The sequence below is a fragment of the Podarcis liolepis genome (assembly GCF_965112155.1).
Source record: "Podarcis liolepis genome assembly, chromosome: 7".
Taxonomy (NCBI): Eukaryota; Metazoa; Chordata; class Lepidosauria; order Squamata; family Lacertidae; genus Podarcis; species Podarcis liolepis.
In genome coordinates this window covers 1,172,339-1,197,444 of record NC_139561.1, presented here as the reverse complement: position 1 = coordinate 1,197,444, position 25,106 = coordinate 1,172,339, and the positions used below count along the sequence as shown (strand labels likewise).

The window sequence follows — 25,106 nt, the reverse complement described above, 5'->3', positions numbered from 1 at the left end:
TTGTGGCACCCCAAACCCTTTATCCTTTGGGGTGAAGAAAGTGCTCCTGCCTCTTGATTATATTGACTACCTTGGGATGAGGAATTTGTCCCCATCCTGGTTCATTTGAGTTTGACACTCCTGGCCTGAAACCAACACAAAATGAAACCATCACTCACATCGGTTAAGTAAAAAGCAAAGTTGGCCACATTGGTTCCTACGATGAAAATCCACAGTTAGGATTCAGTCATCAATCTCCATTTTCAACCTGCAGCTACAAGCTGACTTCATGGGTGCAATATCCTGTCTAATTTTTGCCCCCCCCCTTTCCTTATTTGTTTTCCTTGAAACAACCCTCCTTCACTTCTTGCTTTGTGCAACACCTTCCCTGATGAAGAGTTCTGGAGAACTCCAAAGCTTGCTGCCCTTTGCGGGGAAGGAGGGACTGCAGCTCACTCGCCCCCCCCCCCCGAAGCTTCCAGCAAGTTCAATCCCCCCCCCCGGCATCTCCAGGGAAGGCTGGGGGGGGGCTCCTGCCTGGCTCCCCGGGGAACCTCTGCCAGTCAGGGCAGACAATACTGAGCCTTGCCGAACCAGTTTCCTAGGTTCCTGCCATCATTGGTCCTCGTAAAGGTGTGCTAACACTTTGCCTTTAAAGCACTTTCTTTCCCCAATGAATTCTGGGCCCTCACAGAGCTAGTTCCCAGCAGCCCTCAGCCAACTTCAGTGCCCAGAATTCTTTGAGAGAGAGAACATGCTTGGGGTATGCTTTATAAAGCTAAGTGCCATCGCAAACTGTTCCTGGGTGTACTCGTTTTCTTTCTCTTTCTCTCCCAGCTGGGATACACTCCTCTGCACCAAGCGGCCCAGCAAGGGCACACCGACATCGTGACCCTCCTGCTCAAGCATGGTGCCTCGCCCAATGAAGTCAGCTCGGTGAGTGTGGGCTCCTGAGGGCCTGGACATTGAGGCGGCTTCAGGGTCCTCGGGTGGAGGCTCATGCCACATCCACACCATCCATTCCCGAGTCCTTGGCTTCCCCTGGAGCGGAGATTCCTGCGTTTCAGGGGGCTGGATTGGACGACCCCTCCGCGCGAACCCTTCTATGATTCCCTGCCCCCAAGGAATTCTGAGAGCTGTAGTTTGTTAAGGGTGCTGGCAGTTATTAGGAGACCCCTGTTTCTTTCACTGAGTTACACTTTTCTGAGTCCCCTGCAAAGGGGGATTGGGGGGGGGTGTTAAACTACTCTGGGAACTGAAGTTCTGTGAGGGGAACAGGGGCCTCTCTCAGCACCCTTCACAAACTATAGTTCCCAGGATTCTTTGGGGGAACCACGGCTGTTGAGGTGGCTTCATGGTGCTTTAACCGGATGGTGCTGGTGTGGCCATGCTGGGGTCCCTGGTGCTTCTCCCAGTGTTGCTGCTATCGCTACAGAAAGAGGCAGTCAAATCCTGGACTGCAATACTTCAACGGGGGGGGGGGGGTGAGGGGTGGGCAGGCATAATTTTGAATGCTCACACATAAACAATCCATGCATGCAGAAAGCTAGTATGAGGTACACCTTATATAGTGTAAGGTAGAACAGTTAAGTTTAGCCTTCTCCCTGACAAAGAGGCTGTCGACCAACTCCATCTGGTACGCCAGATGAGACCCTGCCTCCCTGTGTCCTGTCTCGCCAGAGGCTGCGGAGACCATAGAACACTGGTCCCAAAGGATCTTTACAGGCTCCCAGTATGTTTCTGAGCACAATTCAAAGTGTTGGTGCTGACCCTTTAAGACCTAAACAGCCTCAGCCCAGTATACCTGAAGGAGCGTCTCCACCCCCATCGTTCAACCCAGACACCAGGGTCTGTCTGTGAGGGCCTTCTGGCGGTTCCCTCACTGAGAGAAGTGAAGCTACAGGGAACTAGACAGAGGGCCTTATTGGTAGTGGCACCCCCCCTGTGGAACAGCCCCCTTCAAGGAAATAAACAACAATCTGACTCTTAGAAGACATCTGAAGTCAGTCCTGTAAAGGGAAGTTTTTAATGATTGATGTTTGATTATGCCTTTATATGTGTTGGAAGCCACCCAGAGTGGCTGGAGCAAAATATGTCAGATAGATGGGGTACAGAATAATAATAATAATAATAATAATAATAATAATAATAATAATAATAATAATAATAAATTTATTAGAGGCAGGAAGAATCCTTGGTCACATTTGTAGCATACATTAAAAATATATTGATACAACTTTTTAAAATCATGGCTTCCACTCTTGCAAAGAATTCTGGGAGCTGTAGTTCGCGGAGGGTGAAGAGAGTTCTTAGGAGCTCCCTAATCCCCATTTCAGAGCTACAGTTCCCTCTGCACTGAGATTTTCAGTGGCTGAAGTGCGGGTTTCATTGCCCAGAAAAGTTCCTGGCCCTTCCCCATTATGCAACTTGAATGCAAGTTTGCATACTTTTTACAAATTGCTAAATTCAGCTTTTTGGTGCAAAAAAATGTAGATATTTACACACAGGCCCGACCTGAGGCTTGTATGCTGTTGGCTGAGTGGTTTTCTCCCACCTGCCCTCTTCTCTCTGCAGAATGGGGCCACACCTCTGGCCATTGCCAAGCGTCTGGGCTACATTTCTGTGACCGATGTGCTGAAAATTGTCACTGATGAGTCCAGCTTCTTGGTGAGTCCCCCAGTCAAGCCTGACCTGGGGTTGGAGGGTGGGGTGGGGGGGGCACTGCTGTGATGACCCTGAAGCTGTGCTCCCGCCTGACCTGTTGCCTCTTGCAGTCATTCAGTGACAAGCACCACATGAGTTTACCAGAGACGGTGGACGAGATCCTGGATGTGTCCGAAGACGAAGGTGCGTTTCCGGCTTCCCCCGTGCTTGGGGCTGCTCTGGGAGGGAGATATGGGCACGAGGGTGACAGAGGTTGTGCACACACCAAAGCACATTCTCCAACCACCCCAAGAAACTTGGGAACTGCAGTTTCCCCCTCACAGAGCTATAGTTCCCAGCACCCCTCAAAGGACAGTTCTCGGAAATCTTTGGGAAGTTGTGTGCACAGCCTGAATCCTGCCCTCCTTGCACTAGGTGCCAGCTTCTCCTATTTAATGGCTGCATTGGGTATTTTTTGGTAGAAAAGAGGACTGAACTGAAATGGAACATTCCGCAACCTTTCTCTCCCTGCTTGATTTTATCTGCCACTCCTCCTGCCTGCCCAGATCCATTTCCCTACCTGCCCCCCCCCCCAGCATAAGCATAAGTAGCCTCTATTTTTCAAGCCTTCACAAATTATTTGGAAATAAGTTTGTGACGGTGCCTCCACTTCCTTTTTGAATTCAGCTAACAGTAGCTTGGAGAACATGACCAGCAAGGCTTGCTTTCTGCACAGCTTAGAGCAGTTCAAGTCCCTGCAAAAGGATGCGCCACCAGCGGGTCTCTGCGTTTGCCTCAATCCCAGGGGAGCACATCAAAAGCACAGAATAGGGCAGTGAGAATCCTGAGAATCTTCGGCTTAGATTATTGTTTTGAAACAAGTTTCTGGCCCATATGAAGGCCTAGATTTTATGTTGTGAATCAAACAAATACATAAGATGTACTTGAAATTGCTTGAGGACGTGCCTGCTGAATCTTAGAAGCCAGAGGTGAAGCTGCATAGGGGCACTGGGTGTTCATAGATTTGTAGAGCTGGAAAGTGACCCTAGCGATCATCTAGTCCAACCCCCTGCAATGCAGGGCTCACAGCTGAATAGCAGGCATGGATCTCCTGCCTGGCTGCCATCAGGGACGGGGCCTTCTTTCCCCAAGATATCTGCCTCCCGCCTCTCTCAGAGTGATGCCAAACACCAGCCCACCTTGGGACAGGCGGCCTGGCAGGCGTTTGGTTTTGAGCTGAGGCACAGAAGGTGCCAGGCCCGCCACCATGTACTTGTGCGTTTGCGCCCACCAACCTGGAGTGCGCAGTTCAAACCTGCTCTTCTTTTTTTTCTTGCTTTCCAGGCACGGCTCACATAACTCTCCTGGGTACGGACTGTGTGTTGCTGTTGTGGGCTTGGCTCGCCCGCCCAACCCATCTGCCCCATTCCACCCCACGCGGACCCACCAGGCCTCACATGCCTCCATCCCATGCCGCCCTTGGCTTCCCAGGGGGCCAGCTCGCCCACCTGCCCACTCATTGTGTCTGTGGCTGTGAGGGTGGCGTGGGGAAGGGGGCTGCATGAGAGAGCCCTCGCCCATATGGCTGCTGAGCTCTGCTGCACACTGCTCCACAGGTGGGAGGCACGCCAGGGCATCTGTGCCAGGGCTTAGAGAGCTATGCCAGGAAGAAACCTGGGCTTTTGCCTGTCTCCCATAGAAGGGAACCATCTCCTTTTGCTCCCGGACTCCCCTTGCTGCTGACCATCACTCCTGAACCCCCTTCTCCCCCTCTTTCCACATTTGCGTTTCCACCTCACTTCCCATCTCCTTCAAGGATCGGAGGAGCGCTTAAGTGGGAGGGAAGACAGCACAAGGATCTGAGCCGCCCCCCCCCAACCTCCCTGCTTTCCTTGAAGTTGGTGACAATGACCCATCTTTCCCAGTAACTGACCAGCTCTCAGCAGCTCCTCCTTCCTCCACCCCACCCCTGCACTGTGGACCAAACTACATGTGGCCACAAATGCAGGGCACCCCCACCCCCTCCCAAAACTGCCAGGGCAGAAGGGCTGATTCAGAGTAGGACCCAGCACAGTTTTACTCTGAGTAGAATCATAATTGATACAACCCTTGTCCGCTCCATGCCCATTAATTGTCCTGTGCCTGCAATTTGCACTCACTGAAAGGATCCCATTTGCTTCCATTTCGGGTACAAGGGCTGGTTGGGTCAGGATCATGACCAAGGGTTAAAGCACCCTCTTTTCCTTTAATGTCCTGGGGTGAAATCTGAAACAGCCCAGCACTGTTAGAACTATGCTGTGAAGGTCACATGTCATCCGGCCCCAAACCTTTTATCAGGCCCCAGGCTTAGTCCTCCAGGCCGCCTGAGCTTGGAGCCCAACCTGGCCAGGCCATTCACAGGCATCCAGGCCATGGTGGTCTAAGTTGGTCTGAAAGAGTGATCGCTCCTCATGGTGTGGACACTCACCCCACTTTTGCTTCTGGTCTAGGAGCATCCCAGTTCCTGAGATTTCAGGAGCCCTGAGGAAGTGGGCCCCACAGATGTCACTAGGCATGGCACGTTAAGCATTAACCACAGTCGCTGAGAGTGTGTCATTCACACAAAACCCACAAAGTCTAACGAATGGGCCCGGTATGCATGCGGACTCATCACCCTCTCCTCCCCTTCAGCCCAGCCCAGTTCTTTGTCTTCCTTTGGGCTCCTTCCCACCACTGAGTCCTGGAGATGGAGGTTCATTGGGAGAGCAGAGGAGGGCTAAGGCCCCAAAAGTCTATAAATTTTTGCAGCTGGCTCCTGCTGGGCTGAAGCTTGCAAGCTCTTCTTTTTTATAATCTATTTTTTCCACATAAAATACAATAGAAGCCAGACTAATCTAGAGAAGAAAATTAAGAAAGAAGCAAGAATAAGAAAAGGAAGAAAATAGAGAAGAAGAGAAGAAGAGAAAGAGAATAAAAGGCTCTTTATGCCCATGTGCCTTGACCTTTATTCTACACACAGAAGAATGAGTTCTCACCTGGGAGCTTCCCCCTCCTCTCCCCCAGCCTCTGCTCTGCCCTCACACATGGCTCTCCATCTTCCAGCCATCACCTTCCTGCATTTATCTTCATTAGCCTAAGACAGAGAACTACAAAAACAAAGCATAAATGTAGATGGAATTAACCAAAACACAAGAACAACAAGAAGAAGAATGAGAGCTCATATAAAAAGAAGAGAAGTTTTAAGAAAGAAAATAAGAAGGCCTTCCGCTTTTCTGTCTGCCAATTATGACAATTATTCAAAATATGCACTCCAGGATAACATCTGTCTCTATTAAATTCCAGCTATTTCCCAATCTGCTTGGCATTGTTTTCTCAGTCTTCAATCCCAGGCATCTGAAAGCCACCTTTTTCCATCCAAAAAGTCCAACAGGAGCTCTCCAGCTATTATTATCATTACATGTCAAAATAGTCCTTCCGACTAATCTTAACAATGTCCTTTCTTATTGACTTGTGTCTTCATTAATTTCTACCCAATTCCTTATGTTCCAGTCCTATTTCCTGTGGATCGTGCTTCGCCTTAGTTGAAAAGGAAAAGGAAAATCCTTCTGATCCTCCACTTTCCCCATTCTTTCCCCCAAGAGCTTAGAGGTTTTTTCTTCTGTGTTCCCTTTAATTTGTACCCAAAGCCTTTTCTCTCTCGGCTCCATCGCTGCTGCCATCTCCGGTTGCCTCTTAAGGCCTCTGTTCACAATTCCCTTCACCCCCACTTTGTCTGCTTCAGTCCTCCAGACAGCTGCATGGATGTCATCTCATGGTCAGGCAGATCTGGGCCCACATCTTTCCCCAAAGGCCCTAAGCGCTCCTTCATCTGGTGTATCTTTGATCCCGTCTCCTTTGACGTTCTGCGCATCTCAGCTCTTGGTTCTGTTTGCTGTTCCTCCAGCCCTTGGCAGAGGACACCAGTGAGGGGGGAGGCATTCAGCATTGCCTTTGCCTCCAGGAACTTGTGTCTGCTTCTTTAAATGCTCCTTCCTTTCTCACAAAGATAAGGGACTCAGCTATACAGCTGCAAATAATATGATTTAAATGTGTTCTACATGCAGTATACAATGTGACACTAGAGGGCGATGGTGAGCCACATGAAAAATGCAATGTATTTTTAAGAACGCTTTTTAAAAAAGCATTTTCAAAGCGGTTTTTATATGTGCGTCGATTCCACCAAGGTTCAGTTTTGTTTTTGCAGCCAACACAGCATGTACAAGATGGAGACTTAGAGGCAGTATAAAGTGAAGATTTTAAACAGATTCAGAGCCATATTATCAGTTGTGTTCTTTCTTAGTTGCCAGTGATTAAGATACAGTATGCTTTTTGGTTAATTTTTTAGCCTGTAAAATAATGCTTTTTTATTCCCCAGCAGCCCATTTGTCATCTGGGTGCTGATTAATTGGCAGATAGAAAATCGGATTTATAGTTATTTCCAGGTTTCAGAAATAGTTAAAAGAATCTAATCTAAGGGCTATTATGCGATGCATGGGGCCTGTGAGTCCTCACTTGAGAAACTCCTCCACCCTGAAAACTTCAGTCTCTGGTGTAATGGTTTTTTCTTCTGAGCATTTGAGGCTTATCCTTGAACTCCCTTATCTCAAAAAGGAGTTTTGATAACCTTGGGTACCTTGAATCGCTGCATAATTATCTCCACAGAGAGGAGTGCCCAATCTTCTTAATTAAAAAAACCAAATAAAAACCAAAGGCCTTCTCTCCTCCCTGGAGAGTCACGCCCCTCCCCCCAGGCACACCTGGCAGCCCTTCTCCTTTCCAACTTCTCCTTGAGTTTGGAGTTGTATCCAAAGTTAATTCTGCCCAGAGTAGACCCATTGAAGTTCCCCAGCATGCCTAGCTTAGGCTCATTCATCTCAAGGGGTCTACACTGAATAGGACTCAGCTGCATACAACCACCCCAGTTTTTATAGCTGTGCTGGGATCCTGGCTTGGCTGCCAGTCCATGAGGTTTTCATGGGGATTATTATCCACCTTTTAATTGTCTTGTCTTGTGGGTAGTAAGAAGCCTTCAGTTTCTTTGAAAACCGCCCTTAGCAACAGAGCAGGAGAGAGAGAAAAGGTGTGCAAGCAGCGTGGGAAGAGCAAAGCTCATGCTGGAATGGGCAGGGGCCAAAGGGGGCCAAGCCATAGTGCAACCCCCCCCCCGTGCAGCCGCCTCCTTGCCCCTCCTGCCCCCCCCGCCTCCATCCCAGCAGGGGCACATTCCAGCCAAGGGAGACCCCAAGAGGCTGTGAGCAGAGCCAGGGAGGAGGAGGAGAAGCCTGGGGAGGCTCCAGAGTGTCTGGGACAGAGGCCTGGGGAGCCCCCTTTGTGCCTCCCCCCCTGTCCCATTTGATACATTGCCATGGGGTGATGCCGGAGTTGGCTGTTCTGTGTGGCCAGATCCCATGCCCTTCCCAGGATGGAATTGTAGACAAATCTCCCCAAGTCAGCTTCTCTCACCACCTGGGCCTCTAAGGGCTCATGCAGACTTGCTTTTGTGGCACATTTTGAGGCACACGCCCACGCCTTCCTGCTTTGTGTCTGAGTTTTTGTGGGGTTTTTGCCGTGGCGCTTTCCTGCTTTTTACTGCTGAATCAGAGCATATGGGAAGGCACAGAAAACTCAAATCGCTGTTTATTCTGGGGAAAGCAATGGGGCGGGGGGGGGGAGCACTCCGACATGGAGTTTTAAAGGGTGGAGCTGAGTGAAAAAAGTGTGGGGCGAATGGTCAGTGTGGATGAGCCCTAACCCTGGCGTTGCCCCTGTGAACCATCTCCTCTCATGTCACTGCAGCCCTTAAACATCCATGGGGTAAAGTGGGGTCCTGCCCAAATGGAAACCAACAGCCCGCTCACCCCCAGTGATTCCCTCGGCCCCTTCCCCAGCCTGGATCTCAAGCGGCAGGAGGGCCAACGTCCCTCCATTGTCCAGTCAGCTACAAGCGCTGCTGTGCTGCTTGATTTGGCCCTGAGCCAAGTGCCTCCCCCATCGTGCTGCTGGTGGGGCTTTCTTCCCCCCTTTTCTTTTCAGCCCTCTCTCTTTTTCAGGTGATGAGTTGCCCGCTCCAAAGCCACAGAAGCGGGACTTCCAGTATCAGGAGGATGAGAGAGAAATTGTGGAGTTTGTCCCCAAACTGGACCACACGTAAGACATGCTGGGCAGGGCAGGGAAGCAGCAAGGCGGGAGTTGTCCTTTCGGGGGTAGCTGGGGTCGGCCCCAAGACATTTGGGTCCCTCCAGCAGAGACTTCAGCTGGCCTCCCTTCCACTGGGGTGAATTTAACAAGGAGCAATTATTGTTTGAATGGTAATAAATACCATTCTAGTCAAGTTGCGTGGGATCAATTCCAATCTGTTACCTCCAAGGATGTGGACAGGCTGCTTGGACGATTGAAGCCAACCGCCTGTCTCCTGGATCCTTGCCCATCCTGGCTTATAAAAGCTAGCCGGGAAGGGCTGGGCGATGGGCTCTGTGGGGTGGTGAATGCTTCCCTCCGTGAGGGAGCCTTCCCAGACCCGCTGAAAGAGGCGGTTATTAAACCGCTTCTTAAAAAACCATATTTAGATGTGGCCACGATGGCCAACTATCGCCCAGTCTCAAATCTTCCATTCTTGGGCAAGGTGATTGAGCGAGTGGTTGCTGAACAACTCCAGGCACGCCTGGAAGAAGCGGACCATTTGGATCCCTTCCAGTCGGGATTCAGGCCTCATCATGGGACCGAAACTGCCTTGGTCGCACTGGTTGATGATCTCCGGCGGGCTAGGCACAAAGGTGAGAGCTGTTTCCTAGAGAGGTTAAAAGCAACAAAAAAGGCTTTTATGGGTATGTTCGTAGCAAAAGGAAGAACAAAGAACAAAGAAACAGTGGGGTCACTCAGAGGAGAAGATGGTGAAATTCAAACAGGGGACACAGAAAGGGCTGAACTCCTCAATGCCTTCTTTGCCTCAATCTTCTCCGATAAAGAAAACAATGCCCGACCTGAAGAATTTGGAGCAAATGATTCAGCAAAGGAAACACAGCCCAGAATAACTAAGGAGATAGTACAAGAATACTTGGCTAGTTTAGATGTATTCAAGTCTCCAGGGCCAGATGAACTGCATCCAAGAGTAGTAAAAGAACTGGCAGATGTGATCTCAGAACCACTGGCAGTCATCTTTGAGAATTCCTAGAGAACAGGTGAAGTCCCGGCAGACTGGAGGAGGGCAAATGTTGTCCCTATTTTCAAAAAGGGGGAAAGAGAGGACCCAAATAATTATCGCCCAGTCAGTCTGACATCAATACCAGGGAAGATTCTGGAGCAGATCATTAAGCAAACAGTCTGTGAGCACCTAGAAAGGAATGCTGTTATCACCAATAATCAGCATGGATTTCTGAAAAATAAGTCATGTCAGACTAACCTGATCTCGTTTTTTGACATAATTACAAGCCTGGTAGATGAAGGGAACACAGTGGATGTAGCCTACCTTGATTTCAGCAAGGCATTTGACAAGGTGCCCCATGATATTCTTGTAAAGAAGCTGGTAAAATGCGGTCTTGACTATGCTACCACTCAGTGGATTTGTAACTGGCTGACTGACCGAACCCAAAGGGTGCTCATCAATGGTTCCTCTTCATCCTGGAGAAGAGTGACTAGTGGGGTGCCACAGGGTTCTTGTCTTGGGCCCGGTCTTATTCAACATCTTTATCAACGACTTGGATGATGGACTCAAGGGCATCCTGATCAAATTTGCAGATGACACCAAACTGGGAGGGGTGACTAACACCCCAGAGGACAGGATCACACATCAAAACGACCTTGACAGATTAGAGAACTGGGCAAAAACAAACAAGATGAATTTTAACAGGGAGAAATGTAAAGTATTGCACTTGGGCAAAAAAAATGAGAGGCACCAATACAAGATGGGTGACACCTGGCTTGAGAGCAGTACATGTGAAAAGGATCTAGGAGTCTTGGTTGACCACAAACTTGACATGAGCCAACAGTGTGACGCGGCAGCTAAAAAAGCCAATGCAATTCTGGGCTGCATCAATAGGAGTATAGCATCTAGATCAAGGGAAGTAATAGTGCCACTGTATTCTGCTCTGGTCAGACCTCATCTGGAGTACTGTGTCCAGTTCTGGGCACCACAGTTCAAGAAGGACACTGACAAACTGGAACGTGTCCAGAGGAGGGCAACCAAAATGGTCCAAGGCCTGGAAACGATGCCTTATGAGGAACAGCTAAGGGAGCTGGGCATGTTTAGCCTGGAGAAGAGGAGGTTAAGGGGTGATATGATAGCCATGTTCAAATATATAAAAGGATGTCACATAGAGGAGGGAGAAAGGTTGTTTTCTGCTGCTCCAGAGAAGCGGACACGGAGCAATGGATCCAAACTACAAGAAAGAAGATTCCACCTAAACATTAGGAAGAACTTCCTGACAGTAAGAGCTGTTTGACAGTGGAATTTGCTGCCAAGGAGTGTGGTGGAGTCTCCTTCTTTGGAGATCTTTAAGCAGAGGCTTGACAACCATATGTCAGGAGTGCTCTGATGGTGTTTCCTGCTTGGCAGGGGGTTGGACTCGATGGCCCTTGTGGTCTCTTCCAACTCTATGATTCTATGATTCTAGTTCTGCTGGATCTCTGGTTTGATACCATCGACCATAACATCCTTCTGGACCGTCTTGAGGGGCTGGGAGCTGGGGGCACTGTCATACAGTGGTTCCGCTCCTTCCTCCTGGGCCATGTCCAGAAAGTGGTGGCGGGGGATGAGTGTTCAGACCCCTGGGCTCTCACTTGTGGGGTGCCTCAGGATTCTGTCCACTCCCCGATGCTTTTCAACATCTACATGCAGCCACTGGGAGAGATCATCAGGGGGTTTGGGCTGGGTGTTCATCAGTATGTGGATGATACCCAGCTCCACCTCTCTTTTAAATCAGAACCAGTGAAGGCGGTGAAGGTCCTGTGTGAGTGCCTGGAGGCGGTTGGAGGATGGATGGTGGCTAACAGATTGAGGTTGAATCCTGACAAGACAGAAGTACTATTTTGGGGGGACAAGAGGCGGGCAGGTGTGGAGACTCCCTGGTCCTGAATGGGGTAGCTGTGCCCCTGAAGGACCAGGTGCGCAGCCTGGGAGTCATTTTGGACTCACAGCTGTCCATGGAGGCACAGGTCAATTCTGTGTCTAGGGCAGCAACCTCACTGGGTTGTTGTGAGGAGGAAATGGGGGGGGGGACCATGTACGCCACTTTGAGCTCCAGTGCAGGAAAAGGCAATAAAATGCCCACTTAGGAAATGAATGGGATGGTTGCAAGCATAAAACCAGAAGAACGTAGAAACAGTTTTGTTAAGTTGTGGGTGAACATATCAGACGACACAGCGATTCTTCAAACAGCTCTTCTTTATTCAGAGGCCAGAACAGAACTGAGCTGAAGGGCTCAGTCAGCCTGCTTATATAGAGCTCCAGTACACATAATTGTTACAACTTTCTAAAACTATCCAATCACTGAACATCACTTTTGATCCCTTATTTGCATAACTATCTACAGTATCCCCCTGCTGGCCCAGGGTGAGAACTTCAGTACATAACAAGTTTTTTAAAGTTCTATATGCAAAACAAGCTAAGAAGAATTCCACATATAAATCAGGTTTTTGAGCAATAGTTGCTTGACTGTGTTCTGCTTCTCAGGAGGGAAGAGTCTCCTGCCATCCCGCGAATCCCGTGTGTGACGCCTGAGACGGTCCTGATCCGACCCGAGGAGCCAGAACAGGTGGGTGGGTGTCTGTCTCAGCAGAGCTGGAGGGGCAGAGCCGTAAAAAGGACCTGGGGGGGGGACCCACAGCGTCCATCCGCAGTGGCCCTTGGCCCTTGGCTTCTCCCTCTTCGGAGGCTAAGCCACTGGCGACCAGAAATGATGCCTTTGCAGCAGTGGTGCCCTGAAACTGAGATGCCTGTCCCAGAGAAGCTCCCATTGTGGCCGGCTGGATCTCTTTTGGGCAGCAGTTGCTGGAATCCACAGGAGGGAGAGTGCTCTTTGCAGGTGCTGGACTAGAGGGGCTTTCTGTCCCCACTGAGTCACCTCCATTGGCCTCCATGGCTCTGGGAGGGGGCCAAAGCCCACGTGCTTTGAAGACCTGCGTCTCAAGCAGGCTGCCGCCCAATGTCCCCTCCCAACTCACCCCCTGGCTGTAGGGTGGGAGCATTGGCTTGCTGAGGGAGGGGCCCCAAAATTGTATGGCTGGGATCTGGAGGAAGATGGACCCCCGTAAAAGAAGAAGGCAGAGGTGGGGGCGTGGGGAGCCCTCAGTTTCCACAGAGGTCGTCGGTGGAGGCATCTAGGCTTGTGCTTGAACGGGTCCTCTGATTCTGTCCCGTGTAGGCTTCCAAGGAATTTGACGAGGAGTCTCTCATCCCAAGCAGCCCTGCCACAGAGACCTCCGACAACATCAGCCCTGTGGCCAGCCCAGTCCACACAGGGTGAGTTCCTCCTGCTTCTCACATCCCCACTTGCCCTGGGATGTTTCCCTGCAAAACCCCAAAGTGGAGCGTGTCCTTCAGGCACCAGGGACGTGAGACAGATCAGCCCCTGCAGCTATCCCACTGACTTATCCTGAGTCAAATCAAGGAACGGCCAAGCCCAGCTGTGTCCTGCATGCTCTGACTGGCAGCAGCTCTCCTGGGCCTTAGGGAGAGCACCTGCCAAGAGACCTTCTGCTGTCAAGGCAGATGCTCTTCCCCAATAAGGAACATAGGAAGCTCAGCCACACCTTTGCTTGCCAGAACAAATGGCAGCTGGGTTCCCTGCAGATCCTCCAGCTGAGGAGCAACCACTGGGGTGAAGGGGGGGGTGCATTTCCAAGCTTCTCTGCTTTGGGACTCCGGGAAGCCCTACTGTGACCTGTGCATTTGACAACTGAATCCTGCCTTTTTGCCCCCTCCCCAGATTCCTCGTCAGTTTCATGGTGGATGCTCGTGGCGGGTCCATGCGTGGGAGCAGGCACAACGGCCTCCGCGTCATCATCCCACCCAGGACATGCGCAGCACCCACACGCATCACCTGCCGCCTGGTCAAGCCCCAGAAACTGCAGGCCCCACCTCCTCTGGCCGAGGAAGAAGGGTTGGCCAGCAGGATCATTGCCCTGGGCCCTGCCGGAGCACAGTTCCTCAGGTGAAGAAGGCTAGACACTCTCCTCTCTGGGCAGTGCCCTGGCTGCCCTCACTAGCGGGTTGCGGGCCACTTGGCACTCTGAGCTCTAATCACTCGCCGCCATGTGTGCTGGGGCAGGAAAAGGAAGGTGGTGGGTGGCCCTGCTGTTCCTACATCAGGAAGACATCAAAGCCCTCGTGGTGCCTCTAAGCGCCAAATGCGCATAATCTCAAATGCAGTGCTTGGTGGCACATCCAGACTAAAATCCCAGCATCCGATCTCTCTGTGTATGTTATATGTTCATGGCTTTCAGCATAGAGATGCGGAGGAGGAGAGCAGGGAAGGGGAAGATGCAGCTGAAATGCAGTGTCCCTTTGAATGACCTCCAGCGTCCCTCCAGCTCTGTGACTCTAGTTCTCCACAACACTTAAAAATAAATATTAAAAAGGTTTTTTATTAATGTAAAATCAAGAGTACCCAAAACCAACCAAACCCCGAAATCAAAGTTACAAAGCATAGGAGGAGCAGTATAGAGGTTGTATTTTCCAAAGAAACAGAAAACAGATAATGTAAAACAGTAAAAGAAGCAAAACATAGAATCAAAGCCAAATATCACAATTTGATGGTGGAGGAAAGTTCAGTGTATCTGAATCTGACACATAAGAAATGAAATCCCACCCAGTTGCGTAAAAACGTTCCAGGTCTTCCTTACCTTTAAAAGCACGTAATTTGTGAGTTATTTTTTCTGCACTAGCCAGAATCTACATACACTTCCTCTTCTCCTGCTGCTTTCCCCTGGAGAAAACTGATCCGTAGTGCTCAGCAAATGGAGCAAATGGCAATTTGGGTTTTCTCCGAATTGACATTTGCTCAGAGGAGCGGGGAAACCCGCTTGGCCCTCTGCATTCCAGGCATGGAAGAAGCAGAAAGTGGACAAGAACATATTCTTGTACCACAGCAAGAAGCTTAAGTCCTGTAGCTGAAGCTTCCATTTCCAGGCCAAAGTTCTCGCTGCATCCATGGAAGATGTTTCTTAGATCGGAAAGTTGCCATTTGATCACCCCACAAGTTTGAAAAGTGCAGGTTGTAAGGAGGCTTGGGTGGGACATTTAAAATTTTAAAAGATTTCTTGAAAATTGTCTGTCCAGAATTTGGATGCCAGAGCATTTCCACCAACACAAGCAGAAAAAATATCCTCCTGCTTGCACAGCAGCAGCGACAATCCCGTGGGGCATTTGATGTTATGTGAGGAAGTTGCACAGCAGAGGTGCTTCTCCCCAACTCTCGGGTGAGCATCATGGCCACTTGCTTTGGGCCCTGACACTCCACTCTCCTACAGCCCTGTAATCGTGGAGATCCCTCACTTTGCCTCGCACGGCCGCGGTGACAGGGAGCTGGTGGTTCTGCGCAGTGAGAATGGATCCATATGGAAGGAGCACCGCAGCCGCTATGGAGAGAGCTCCTTGGACCAGGTCCTCAATGGCATGGATGAAGGTACGAGTGCCTGGCAGGAAGAGGGGAAACCAGTTGGGGAAGAGGCCCAAAACTGCCCAAGGAGCAAGGAAGTGACAATAGCTTTGCTGGTTTCCAAGCCTCAGCTCAGGGGCCTCAGCCCCCTTTGCTTCTGGGCAGCCTCCCAGAGGCCAGAGGCAAAAGCAGGCAGAGAAATGAATGTGAATTTCAACTTGGCGCAGTAAACTGGTTTCTTTGCCCACTCTCAGCCCGCTCTGCCCCCATTCAGGCAGGCAAGAAGAATTATCTTCAAGGACACATTCCAACGTGGCAAAAACAAGGGGGGGGGGTGGCCTACAGAGACTTCCAAGGGCCACGAGGAGAGATCAGGAGGGCTGCTTGTGCCTGCCCCCCGGGCCCGAGGTTTTCCACCCCTGCCCTAACCACCGAGCATAGCATAGCTAGCCACTCGGGTGCCCGGGGCCATGTGCGCACCCTGCAGACGGGGGTGGAGAGAGCCACCTATGGGGGCAGGGCAGGCTGCCAATGGGGGCGGGGCAAGCCAAGGCAGGGCGTGCTGCGTGGAGCCTCTCTGTAGGGCGGCTGAGGCGGTGGGCAGGCGCAAGCCCCACGCTGCTCGAAAAAGCAGCGCTGAGCTTGCAGGCAGTTCACCCACCGCTTCCCCCTCAGGAGGGAGGAGGCCTTTGGGGGCCACCCCTAAGAAGTCCAACTCCCTACCTTGGGAAATTGCTTTTCCCCCTTCCGATGGTTTTGACAGACATTTGGCCTAGCAAGTTGCTGGTGCCTGTTTTATGCTCCCTGATTTTTTGGTGTGACATTTTTCGCTGCCGATCCTGTCTCTCTTAAGCTGCCATTAATCCCCCTCACCTCCAGTACAGTTTCATCTGTGTGCTGGTGGTTCTACTCAAAAGGAAAATGTAAATTTAAAAAATTATTCTGATTGCAATGATTAGAAGTTGTAAGGAGTGTGAATGCTAAGTCAAACTGTTGGTCTGTGGGTCAGGGTTCTGAGCCTTTCATGACTGGTCAATCTAGTTCTTCTGCTGATTTATTGCTCGTGGCACACTATCAGCAATATGCAGTTCAGGAAATCCTTGCTGTGTGATCTTACTATGCCACTGCCAACTCTTACAGAGCTGGAGAGCCTCGAGGAGCTGGAGAAGAAGAGGATTTGTCGCATCATCACCACGGATTTCCCTCTTTACTTTGTGGTCATGTCTCGCGTGTCCCAGGACTGTGACCTGATTGGCCCAGAGGGCGGCTGTCTGCAGAGCACGTTGGTGCCTCTGGTCCAGGCCACATTCCCAGAAACAGCTGTCACCAAGAAGGTCAAGCTAGCTCTGCAGGTACAAGGACAACCTCCTGTCTCTTGCATCTATCTCTAGAGCAGAGCAGTCCAGGGAGACTTGAAGCAGGAATGGTGTGGACATGGGAGTTTGTGGGTGTAGTTCTGAATTTGGGGAGCAGGCTTGGTGGGCTTCGTAATAAGCAAACACAGCCAAAATAACCAATGCAAATTAAATGTGCACATACAGTACTTCATTTTGCAACATAATATAGGCGATCAAAAAATATGGAATACAGACAAGCCCCGATTTGTGCAGGGGTTGCATTCCAGGTCAGTGTGCATGTTGATGGAGCACGCATAAGCCTGCCCCACCCTGTTACACCCTCTTCAGGCTCCAAAAATGGCCCATGCGTGCACAGTGGCACGTCCTTAGAACGCACACAAAACGTGGGTTGCCTGTATTTTGGCAGGGAATATTGGAAAGGCATTGAGATCTAGGCAAGGGATCTGACTGAGCGCTGGGTTTCAGGAATAGCAGCCAGGGCTGGATGGCGAAAACTGGAGTTGTGCTTCAGCATCATTCAGCATCCTCAGCAACTTATTTGTTTATTTAGCAAAACAAGTTTCTTGACCTTAAGGTAATGAAAATACTTTTGTAAAAACACTTAAAATATCAGAAACCGGAGGAGGGGCTGAGTGGGATTTGCCATGGCTGGAGGCGCAACTTGGTTGCCATATGCAACCAAGTCCTGACTGGGTGGCTGCTAACAGAGTAACAAAAACCAGATCCATTCAGTGCAAGCACACACTAAATGCATTGCCCAGTCTGGTCCTCAGAGTGACAAATGCTGGGCTGCTTACTGGATCTCCCACTTTTGCAGATCTCTGGTGGACATTTGGGTTATTCAGGGGCCTGGCTCTGGAGTTGCCTTTGAAAGAGGCCACAGCAGAGCACATGGCTGGCATCCTGGCAGCAAGGAGGGCCCACCTTCCAGGAGCAGGGCCCTTTTGGCATGTCTCCCTGTGGGAATGTTGAGGACAGTAGGAGAGGATACACTGATTAATACAGGGGTCAGCAACCTAAGGCCCATGGGCCACAAGCGGCCATGGGGGTCGTTTAACCGGCCCATGGACCCCCGCCACCTGCTCACGGCAGACCGCCTTCCGGGACACTGACCAGCTTCCCATTGGTTGCAGGAAGCTCCTGCAGCCAATGGGAAGCTGCGCACGCCTCCTCCGCACTGGAAGGAGCACCGGAAATAGCATTTGCGCGTGTGCACGCACACACACACACTCTGGACCACCGCGGCGTCTGTGTGACCGTGAATTGTGAGAATCACTTGAGTTAAGCAGTCCAGTCTGGCTTGTCCAGACTGGATTTGTTCCTGGTAAATCCCCCTTTGTTCCCTCTTAAAAACAATAATGACACAATAGTCTTCTTTAAGAAACTAATGATAAGGTTTACTCACACAGTCCACAGTGTGATCCTGAAGGCAGGCTTTAGCTTGTAGTTACAGAGAAATGTGTGGGTTCACCCTCTTTTGAGGAATGAGCCCATGTGCTGCTGGCTGAGAGCCACACACAGCAAAAAAGGTATCAAGAAGAGTCGAGAGGAAGAGCATCACGAGGAAGAGGAAAATGGCTGCGTGACTGGCCCCTTTGTAGGGTCTGCCAGGGTCACGCCCATCTACCTGGTCACATGCAGGGGGAGGACGCTCCAGATCAGGCGTGACAGGAAGTCCTCCTGGCTGGAGCAACATTCCCCTGCGTGTCCACTCTGGTCAAACAGGACATGTTGTACTTGACTGCTTATGTTACATCCCACACTCCCTGCAGGCGCAGCCGGTGCCAGATGAGCTGGTGACAAAACTGCTGGGGAACCAGGCAACGTTCAGCCCCATAGTGACAGTGGAGCCACGCCGCAGGAAATTCCACCGCCCCATTGGGCTGCGCATCCCCCTGCCCCCTTCATGGAGGGAGAACCCCCGGGACAGTGGGGAGGGCGATACAACCAGCCTGCGGCTCCTCTGCAGTGTCATAGGTGAGTAGAGATAACTGGTGGCGTCTTTTGGGGCTGGAGCACAAGCCTCCCTCCTGCTCTTCATTTTGTTGCTCACTTTGTAGGTTCCAAAGTTGCAGCTTGAGGCGGATGGCAGAGAGATTTCAGGGATTTGGTGGGAGAGGCAATGGAAGGGAGCAAATGTTCCACCGTTGGCAGCAACTGCCTGTGATTTCACCCCTAGGGTGAGAGCAAGAAGATTTGCGCTCACTCTGCTTTCAGAAAGATGCTCCATGATGGCAGCAGCGGTAGAGTGAGGGGAAAGGAGGGAAGGGTGCTTGGGGGGAGAGCCAGGTACCACTAAGAATGGAAAAGAGGCGGCAGCGGGAAAAGGTAAGCCAGGCAGCCGTTTCAAGGAAGCTCCTCTCCCCCACTGGCACTGGTGCTCTCCCTGCAAACCTTCTAGTCTTGTCTCTTTCTTGGGTGGGCTGCTCCTTCAGGGGCCCTTCATCAGTTTTGGCTCTTTTTAATGGTTCAGGGGCTCAGCTATGGCCTCTGCCTCTGGGGAGTCTTGTCCTTTCATCAGAGATGTTTTTGGATGATAGCTCTCATCGGCCCTGGCCTTGTATGGCTGGGCTGCCTGAGGCTAATGGAAAGCAGAGCCCAAAAACATCTGGAGGGCACCAGGTTGGCAAAGGCTGAGCTAGGGAATCCCCCACATGTGGCTGCCCAGGTGGATGTCTTTTCTGCTGGAGATGCAATGCATTTTCCCAGCAAGGTATTTATTCTTGTTTTGTACTTGGGAAAATATCCCCCTATCCATTTTTTTTTGTAATTATGTATTTTATCATTTCCATACATAAAGCAGTTTACAGTGGTGCCTCGCAAGACGAAATTAATTCGTTCCGCAAGTTTTTTCTTCTTGCGAGTTTTTCGTCTTGCGAAGCACGGTTTCCCATAGGAATGCATTGAAAATCAATCAATGTGTTCCTATGGAAACCGCCTTCAGACCAGGTCCGGGGACAGTCTGTCCCCCGACCTCTTCTGAAGGCTGGGGGGGGGGACAAGGGCTTTTCTTCCCACCTCCAGCCTTCAGAAGGCTGTTCTGAAGGCTGGCGGTGGGAAGAAAAGCCCTTCTCCCCACCTCCCGCCCCGCAAGCTCCGGGGACAGGAGGGCTTTGCTGCCGACCGCCAGCATTTTAAAAGCCCCCGCTGTCCCGGGGCGATTTTAAAATGCTGGCGGGCGGCAGCGAAGCCTCCGCTGTCCCGGGGCAATTTTAAAATGCTGGCGGGTGGCAGTGAAGGCTTCGCTGCCGCCCGCCAGCATTTTAAAAGCCCCCGGGGCAGCAGAGACTTCTCCGCTGTCCCAGGCGATCTTAAAATGCTGGCGGGCGGCAGTGAAGGCTTCGCTGCCGACCCCCAGCATTTTAAGATCGCCCGGGGCAGCGGAGAAGTCTCCGCTGTCCCGGGAAGGCAAGCGGGGGGGAGCAAAGACTTTTGCCCCCCGCCGGCCTTCAGAAGAGGTCCAGGACCTCTTCTGAAGGCCGGCGGTGGGCGAAAGTCTTTGCTCCCGATCGCCAGCATTTTAAAAGAGGTCCCCGGAGATTTCCCTATGGGCTTTCTTCTTGCGAAGCAAGCCCATAGGGAAATTCGTCTTGCATTTTTCGTTTTGTGAGGCGTTCGTCTTGCGAGGCACCACTGTACTATTAACAATGCAAAGTTAACAGCAAAAATTTGCACACCCCAGAATCGAAGCAAACTTTTTAAAATAACTGAGCCAAAAGATTCCTAATCATAATTCTTCCAACACCAAATCTCCACGCCATCAATTTTGGATCAGCCCAGACAAGATCTTAAGTCTGAAATAAAGTGAAGTCACAATGACAGTGCTAAGATTTGCTGGGTTTAAGAACAAGCTTCTACATAAACTATAAAAGGATCCTGTGTTTGTTTCGTTTATTTAGCAGATTCATACCCTACCTTGCAATCAATTGATTCTCAAGGCGACTTACAAGTAACAGGTAATAACGCAAAGAACCCTTAGCTCACACATGCCAGGATGACCCAACAGCCTTCAGTTTTGCGGCTGACGGAGGGGGTCAAAGCAAGATTCCCTTCAGCCATCCCAGAGCAGCTGGCAGTTGGAACAGAGTGTTCTTTCTGGTGGAGTAATGGTTAGAGTGTTGGACTAGCACCTGGGAGCCCAGGTTTCAAATGGCCACTCAGCTGTGAAGCTTGCTGGGTGCCATGGGACCAGTCACACCCTCAGCCTCAGCTACTTCACGGCCGTGGCGTCGCAGGGGGCGGTGCCATGTTGGGGGGTGACAAGGCACCCCATGGGCGCAGCTGCGAACAGAGGATCCTGCCACTGTCCGTACGGTGTTTGAGTGGCACTGGCAGCAAACCGTTATGTACAACGCATGCGCGGTGTCGCGCACATGCACTGTACGTAGTGACGCTGCACATGCACTGTACATAGCAGTTTTCCGCCAGCGCCGCTTGAGCACTTTATGAATGGTGGTGGGATCCCTCCGGTGCCACTACAGCTGCAAGGATCCTGCCACCATCTGTATGGCGCTTGGGCGGTGCCAACAGCAAACCGCTACGTACAATTCATGGGCGGTGTCTCACACATGCGTTGTACGCAGTGACACCGCACATGTGCCCTACGCAGCAATGCAATGCATGCATCGTATGTCACAGCACAATGCATGCCCCGCCCCGGGTGTCGGTTAGCCTTCGTTTGCCCCTGCTTCACAGGGTTGTTGTGAGGTCAGGTGGGGAGGGGTGGGCTGGGGAGGACGACACCATGACCTCCTTTGTGGAAACGAACAAATACAGCAAAGCTTCCTGCAGCTGCTGCTTCTCTGACTGGTGCTTGAGATCAGGCCAGTCTTTCCCTGCTGGTTGCCTTTATTTTCATCCTCAGTAACTCAGTGACAGAGCATCTGGTTTGCATGCACATAGTCCCACGTTCCATCCTTGGCATCTCCAGGGAGAGCTGGGAAGGCTCTTGCCACTCAGCGTAGGCAGTTCTGAGCTGGTGGGACCAACAGCCGGACTCAGTGCAAGGCAGCTTCCTGTATGCCTGTGATCTCAGGTGAGCAGCACAGCAGCAGCGAGGAAGGTTGCTTGGTGGTTTGGCAAGAAATTATGCACGGTAGTGAGCAATGGAGGAGGGGTGCCGCTTGGGTGCATCTCTCCATCCCTGTGACTTGCGTAACCTCACAGGGAGGAAGGAACCAGGATGTACTGGAAAAAGAACCAGGGTGACTGCCTGCATCACTGGGTGGACTGGAATAAAACGTTGTTGTTGTTACATTTATATCCTCCCTTTTTCTCCAAGGAGCTCAAGGTGGCATATGTGGTTCTCCCCACCCCACCCCACCCCGCTAATCCCTACGCCAACCCAGTGAGGGAGGTTGGGCTGAGAGGCAGTGACTGGCCCAAGGTCACCCAGGGAGCTTCATGTCCAAGGGGGAATTTGAGCCCTGGTCTACCAGGTCCTAGGCTGACATTCTAACCATTACACACCATACTGGCTGGAGAGGTGGCATATAAATATATTCCGTAAACATTAGAAATAAATATCAACACAGAGCTCACAGAATATTCTCCAACTGCAGAGCAGGCCCCTTTTCTTCAGGACTTTGCAGCTGAAGTGGAAACTGAGCATGCCAGCGGAATGAAACACTGGCTCAGTTCTCCCCCTTCCCCGGTGGTTTCTACCTTTTCCATTTTAAGTGCTGTGTGAACATTCAAGTGTTGAAAAATTCATCTGTTACCTAGGTTTCCCCCCTTTTAATTAATGTGCTCAAATGCAAAACTGCTGTGCACCTGAGGAGCTTCTTGGGGCTAGGGGCCACCAATCAGTGCAGCCAGGCTTCTGCTTAAAGCCACCCCCGGCCCCCAGAGCTCAAGTCCAGGGCTGGCTTGGGCCCGCTTGGACTGCTGAAGCGGAAGGTAGCCAGGCCAGTGCCAGGCAAACCCAACTTCCTCTAGTTTGTTTCCCATCCTCTTCCTTGGAGTTCTGCAAAGGCAATGCTGGAGGAGCCTGGCAACCGGCGACACATTGGGCTGGTTGGAGAGCAGCGTGAGGTTGGACCTATTGGACCAGTCTTCCTGGCTCAAATCTGGGAAAGTGCATTTTGGACTGAAGGCTGCGAGGGCCCTTCCAGGTCAGTCTGCCTGCTCCAAAAACCTCCTGTGCACACCTGTGTGCTTTCTCCCCACTCTCTTGTCTCAGGAGGAACAGCCCCAGCACAATGGGAGGACATCACAGGGACCACAAAGCTTGTCTATGCCAACGAGTGTGCAAACTTCACCACCAATGTTTCTGCCAGGTGAGCCTGAGGGGCCATTTGGGGGAGTTGTCTTCATTGCACCTCAAAGTGACAATTAAACTGGCATAGCTTTGGAACATAGAAAAAGGTTAACCAGAGGCAGACCTGTTTAGGGAAGTTTTTAATGTTTGATGTTTTAGCGTGCTTTTAATATTCTGTTGGGAGCTGTCCAGAGTGACTGGGGAAACCCAGCCGGAAGGGTGGGGTATAAATAAATTGTTGTTGTTGTTGAAAGTCTGGGAAATGGCTTAGCTTCCTAAATTTCTGGTTACGGCTGGGTGGTGAGCCTGTGGCTTCTTCCATGTGCCCCTTTCCTCTTCCTGCCCAGGTTCTGGCTGGCAGACTGCCCGTGCACAGCCGAAGCCATCCATTTTGCTATGCTGCTTTACAAAGAGCTGGCGGCTGTGCCCTACATGGCCAAATTCGTGGTGTTTGCCAAAATGAATGAGGGCCGCGAGGGCCGCCTGCGCTGCTACTGCATGACTGACGACAAAGTGGACAAGACGCTTGAGCAGCATGAAAACTTCACTGAAGTGGCACGCAGCCGGGACATTGAGGTAGCTCCCCTGGTACCTGGGGCCCTGCCCTGCTGAAGCTCTTGGCTGAGGGACAGGCCACCGTCTAGAAGGAGCTTTTTAAGTGCTGTCATAGCCCTTGCCTTTGTTAGTAGCATTAGAATTGTACATTGCAGGGGTTTCCAGACAGTGATTTGTGACCTTCATTGAAATGGTTTGTAGTGTGTCTGCAAAAATGCAATTAAGAGCGGTAGACTCGTAATCTGGTGAACCGGGTTCGTGTCTCTGCTCCTCCACCTGCAGCTGCTGGGTGACCTTGGTCTAGTCACACTTCTCTGAAGTCTCTCAGCCCCACTCACCGCACAGAGTGTTTGTTGTGGGGGAGGAAGGGAAAGGAGAATGTTAGCTGCTTTGAGACTCCTTCGGGTAGTGATAAAGCGGGATATCAAATCCAAACTCTTCTTCTTTACAATTGCTACAACAGGCAGAAAAATTATTTAGTGGCCCTCTAAGATCCTCAGCAATTTTAAAGGGGTTTGCTGGGGAGGGGGAGTTTAGCTCAAATGCCTCCTTATTGCTTGCTTGATTGATTTAAAAAGCAAGCATGCCAGAGCAAAGTACCTGCCCAACATAGCTTCTAGGATGGCCTTAAACCTGTGCCATGACAGCGTTTCATGATGAGCTGCCATTTCTGGAGGTGGAGCATAACCCTTTCAAAGGCCTGGAGACCTTACTGCCTGTTTCTGCAGGTGGTGGAGGGGATGCCCCTGCACACAGAGCTTTCTGGGAACCTGGTGCCCATCAAGAAGGCCACCCAGCAGCGCAGCTTCCTGTTCCAGTCATTCCGGGAGAACCGCCTGATCATCCCTGTCAAGGTGAGAGGCAAGGGGGTCAGCAGGATGCTTTGGGAGTAAAAGCGCTGGGCTCTGATCGACCAGCCTGCTGCTGCTCTCACTTGTTATGCCACTGAAATTCATCATGATCTGGTTGGCAACCACGTTTTCCCAGCTTGTTTGCATTTATATACCACCCTATATACACAGCTCTAAGGGCAGTTCACAGAATAAAATCAGAATATAAAACCACAAAACACACAAAATAAAAACAACAACAACCCAATAACCCCTCCCAAAAAACCCACACTTTAAAAGCTTGTGGTGCCCCGATACAGGGCCCAGGCCTGTTGTTGGATGAAGTGGAGCAGCTGCTTCAGGTGGCAGGAGCTGGAGGGCAGCACACCCAGACCTGCTTCCCGCTGCGCAGTGGACAATACCCTCCCATCACCAGCGTGGAAGCACAAGCCAGGTGTCTGCCCTGTCCCTGCAGTGGGAAGCAGGTGCCATCTCCCCCTCAGAGAGGACGTGGCTCCAATACATCCCAAGTCCCACATCGCTTTGGCTCAGGACCAGCGCCCCACCTAGTCTTTCTCTTGAGCCCACTGCAGGTGCATCGGCCAGGAGATGCGTGAGGAACCTGCGTCCAGTCGGTGTTGGTCTCCCCATCTGTTCAGCTCCTTAAGGAACTCTGGAAATTGTAGCTCAGTGAAGGGAGCAAGGTGTAGAGGGGGCCAAAAAAGACATCGCAAGCTTGGAGAAAACTTGTGGAGCACAGTTTCCAAACACTTATTGAGAAAGCCCATCAGCACTGATCCTGACTCTGAGGAATAGATCACTCCCGTCCATTGTTCTCCTCACTTCCTGGGGTTATAGGGAGCCTTCAGTC

The 25,106-nt window shown here is 51.1% G+C and overlaps 1 protein-coding gene and 1 long non-coding RNA gene across 27 annotated transcripts in view; one reads left to right on the top strand and one right to left on the bottom strand.

Moving 5' to 3' along the window:
* The window catches only part of ANK1 (ankyrin 1), a 188,497-nt gene that overhangs the window by 133,013 nt on the left and 30,378 nt on the right, over window positions 1–25,106 (top strand). For 10 of the 26 annotated variants that reach the window (XR_014528650.1, XR_014528651.1, XM_083514120.1 and 7 more), the window contains exons 20-34: window positions 817–915; window positions 2,554–2,646; window positions 2,754–2,826; window positions 3,967–3,990; window positions 8,691–8,787; window positions 12,308–12,389; window positions 12,999–13,096; window positions 13,563–13,787; window positions 15,106–15,260; window positions 16,374–16,585; window positions 18,364–18,568; window positions 20,491–20,547; window positions 22,773–22,869; window positions 23,198–23,426; window positions 24,134–24,259. Coding sequence is in view for 23 of the 26 variants with exons in the window: in XM_083514120.1 (XP_083370246.1) it covers window positions 817–915; window positions 2,554–2,646; window positions 2,754–2,826; window positions 3,967–3,990; window positions 8,691–8,787; window positions 12,308–12,389; window positions 12,999–13,096; window positions 13,563–13,787; window positions 15,106–15,260; window positions 16,374–16,585; window positions 18,364–18,568; window positions 20,491–20,547; window positions 22,773–22,869; window positions 23,198–23,426; window positions 24,134–24,259 (1,872 nt within the window). In the remaining 3 variants the exon portion in view is untranslated. The remainder of the gene's footprint in view (window positions 1–816; window positions 916–2,553; window positions 2,647–2,753; window positions 2,827–3,966; window positions 3,991–8,690; window positions 8,788–12,307; window positions 12,390–12,998; window positions 13,097–13,562; window positions 13,788–15,105; window positions 15,261–16,373; window positions 16,586–18,363; window positions 18,569–20,490; window positions 20,548–22,772; window positions 22,870–23,197; window positions 23,427–24,133; window positions 24,260–25,106) is intronic. The other 16 variants (XR_014528652.1, XM_083514110.1, XM_083514125.1 and 13 more) reach the window with 5 other exon arrangements.
* LOC310712029 lies at window positions 6,235–7,313 on the bottom strand. The gene is made up of 2 exons (XR_014528743.1): window positions 7,274–7,313; window positions 6,235–7,237 (listed from the first exon to the last, which is right to left on the bottom strand). It is a non-coding gene; the product is annotated as an uncharacterized lncRNA (long non-coding RNA).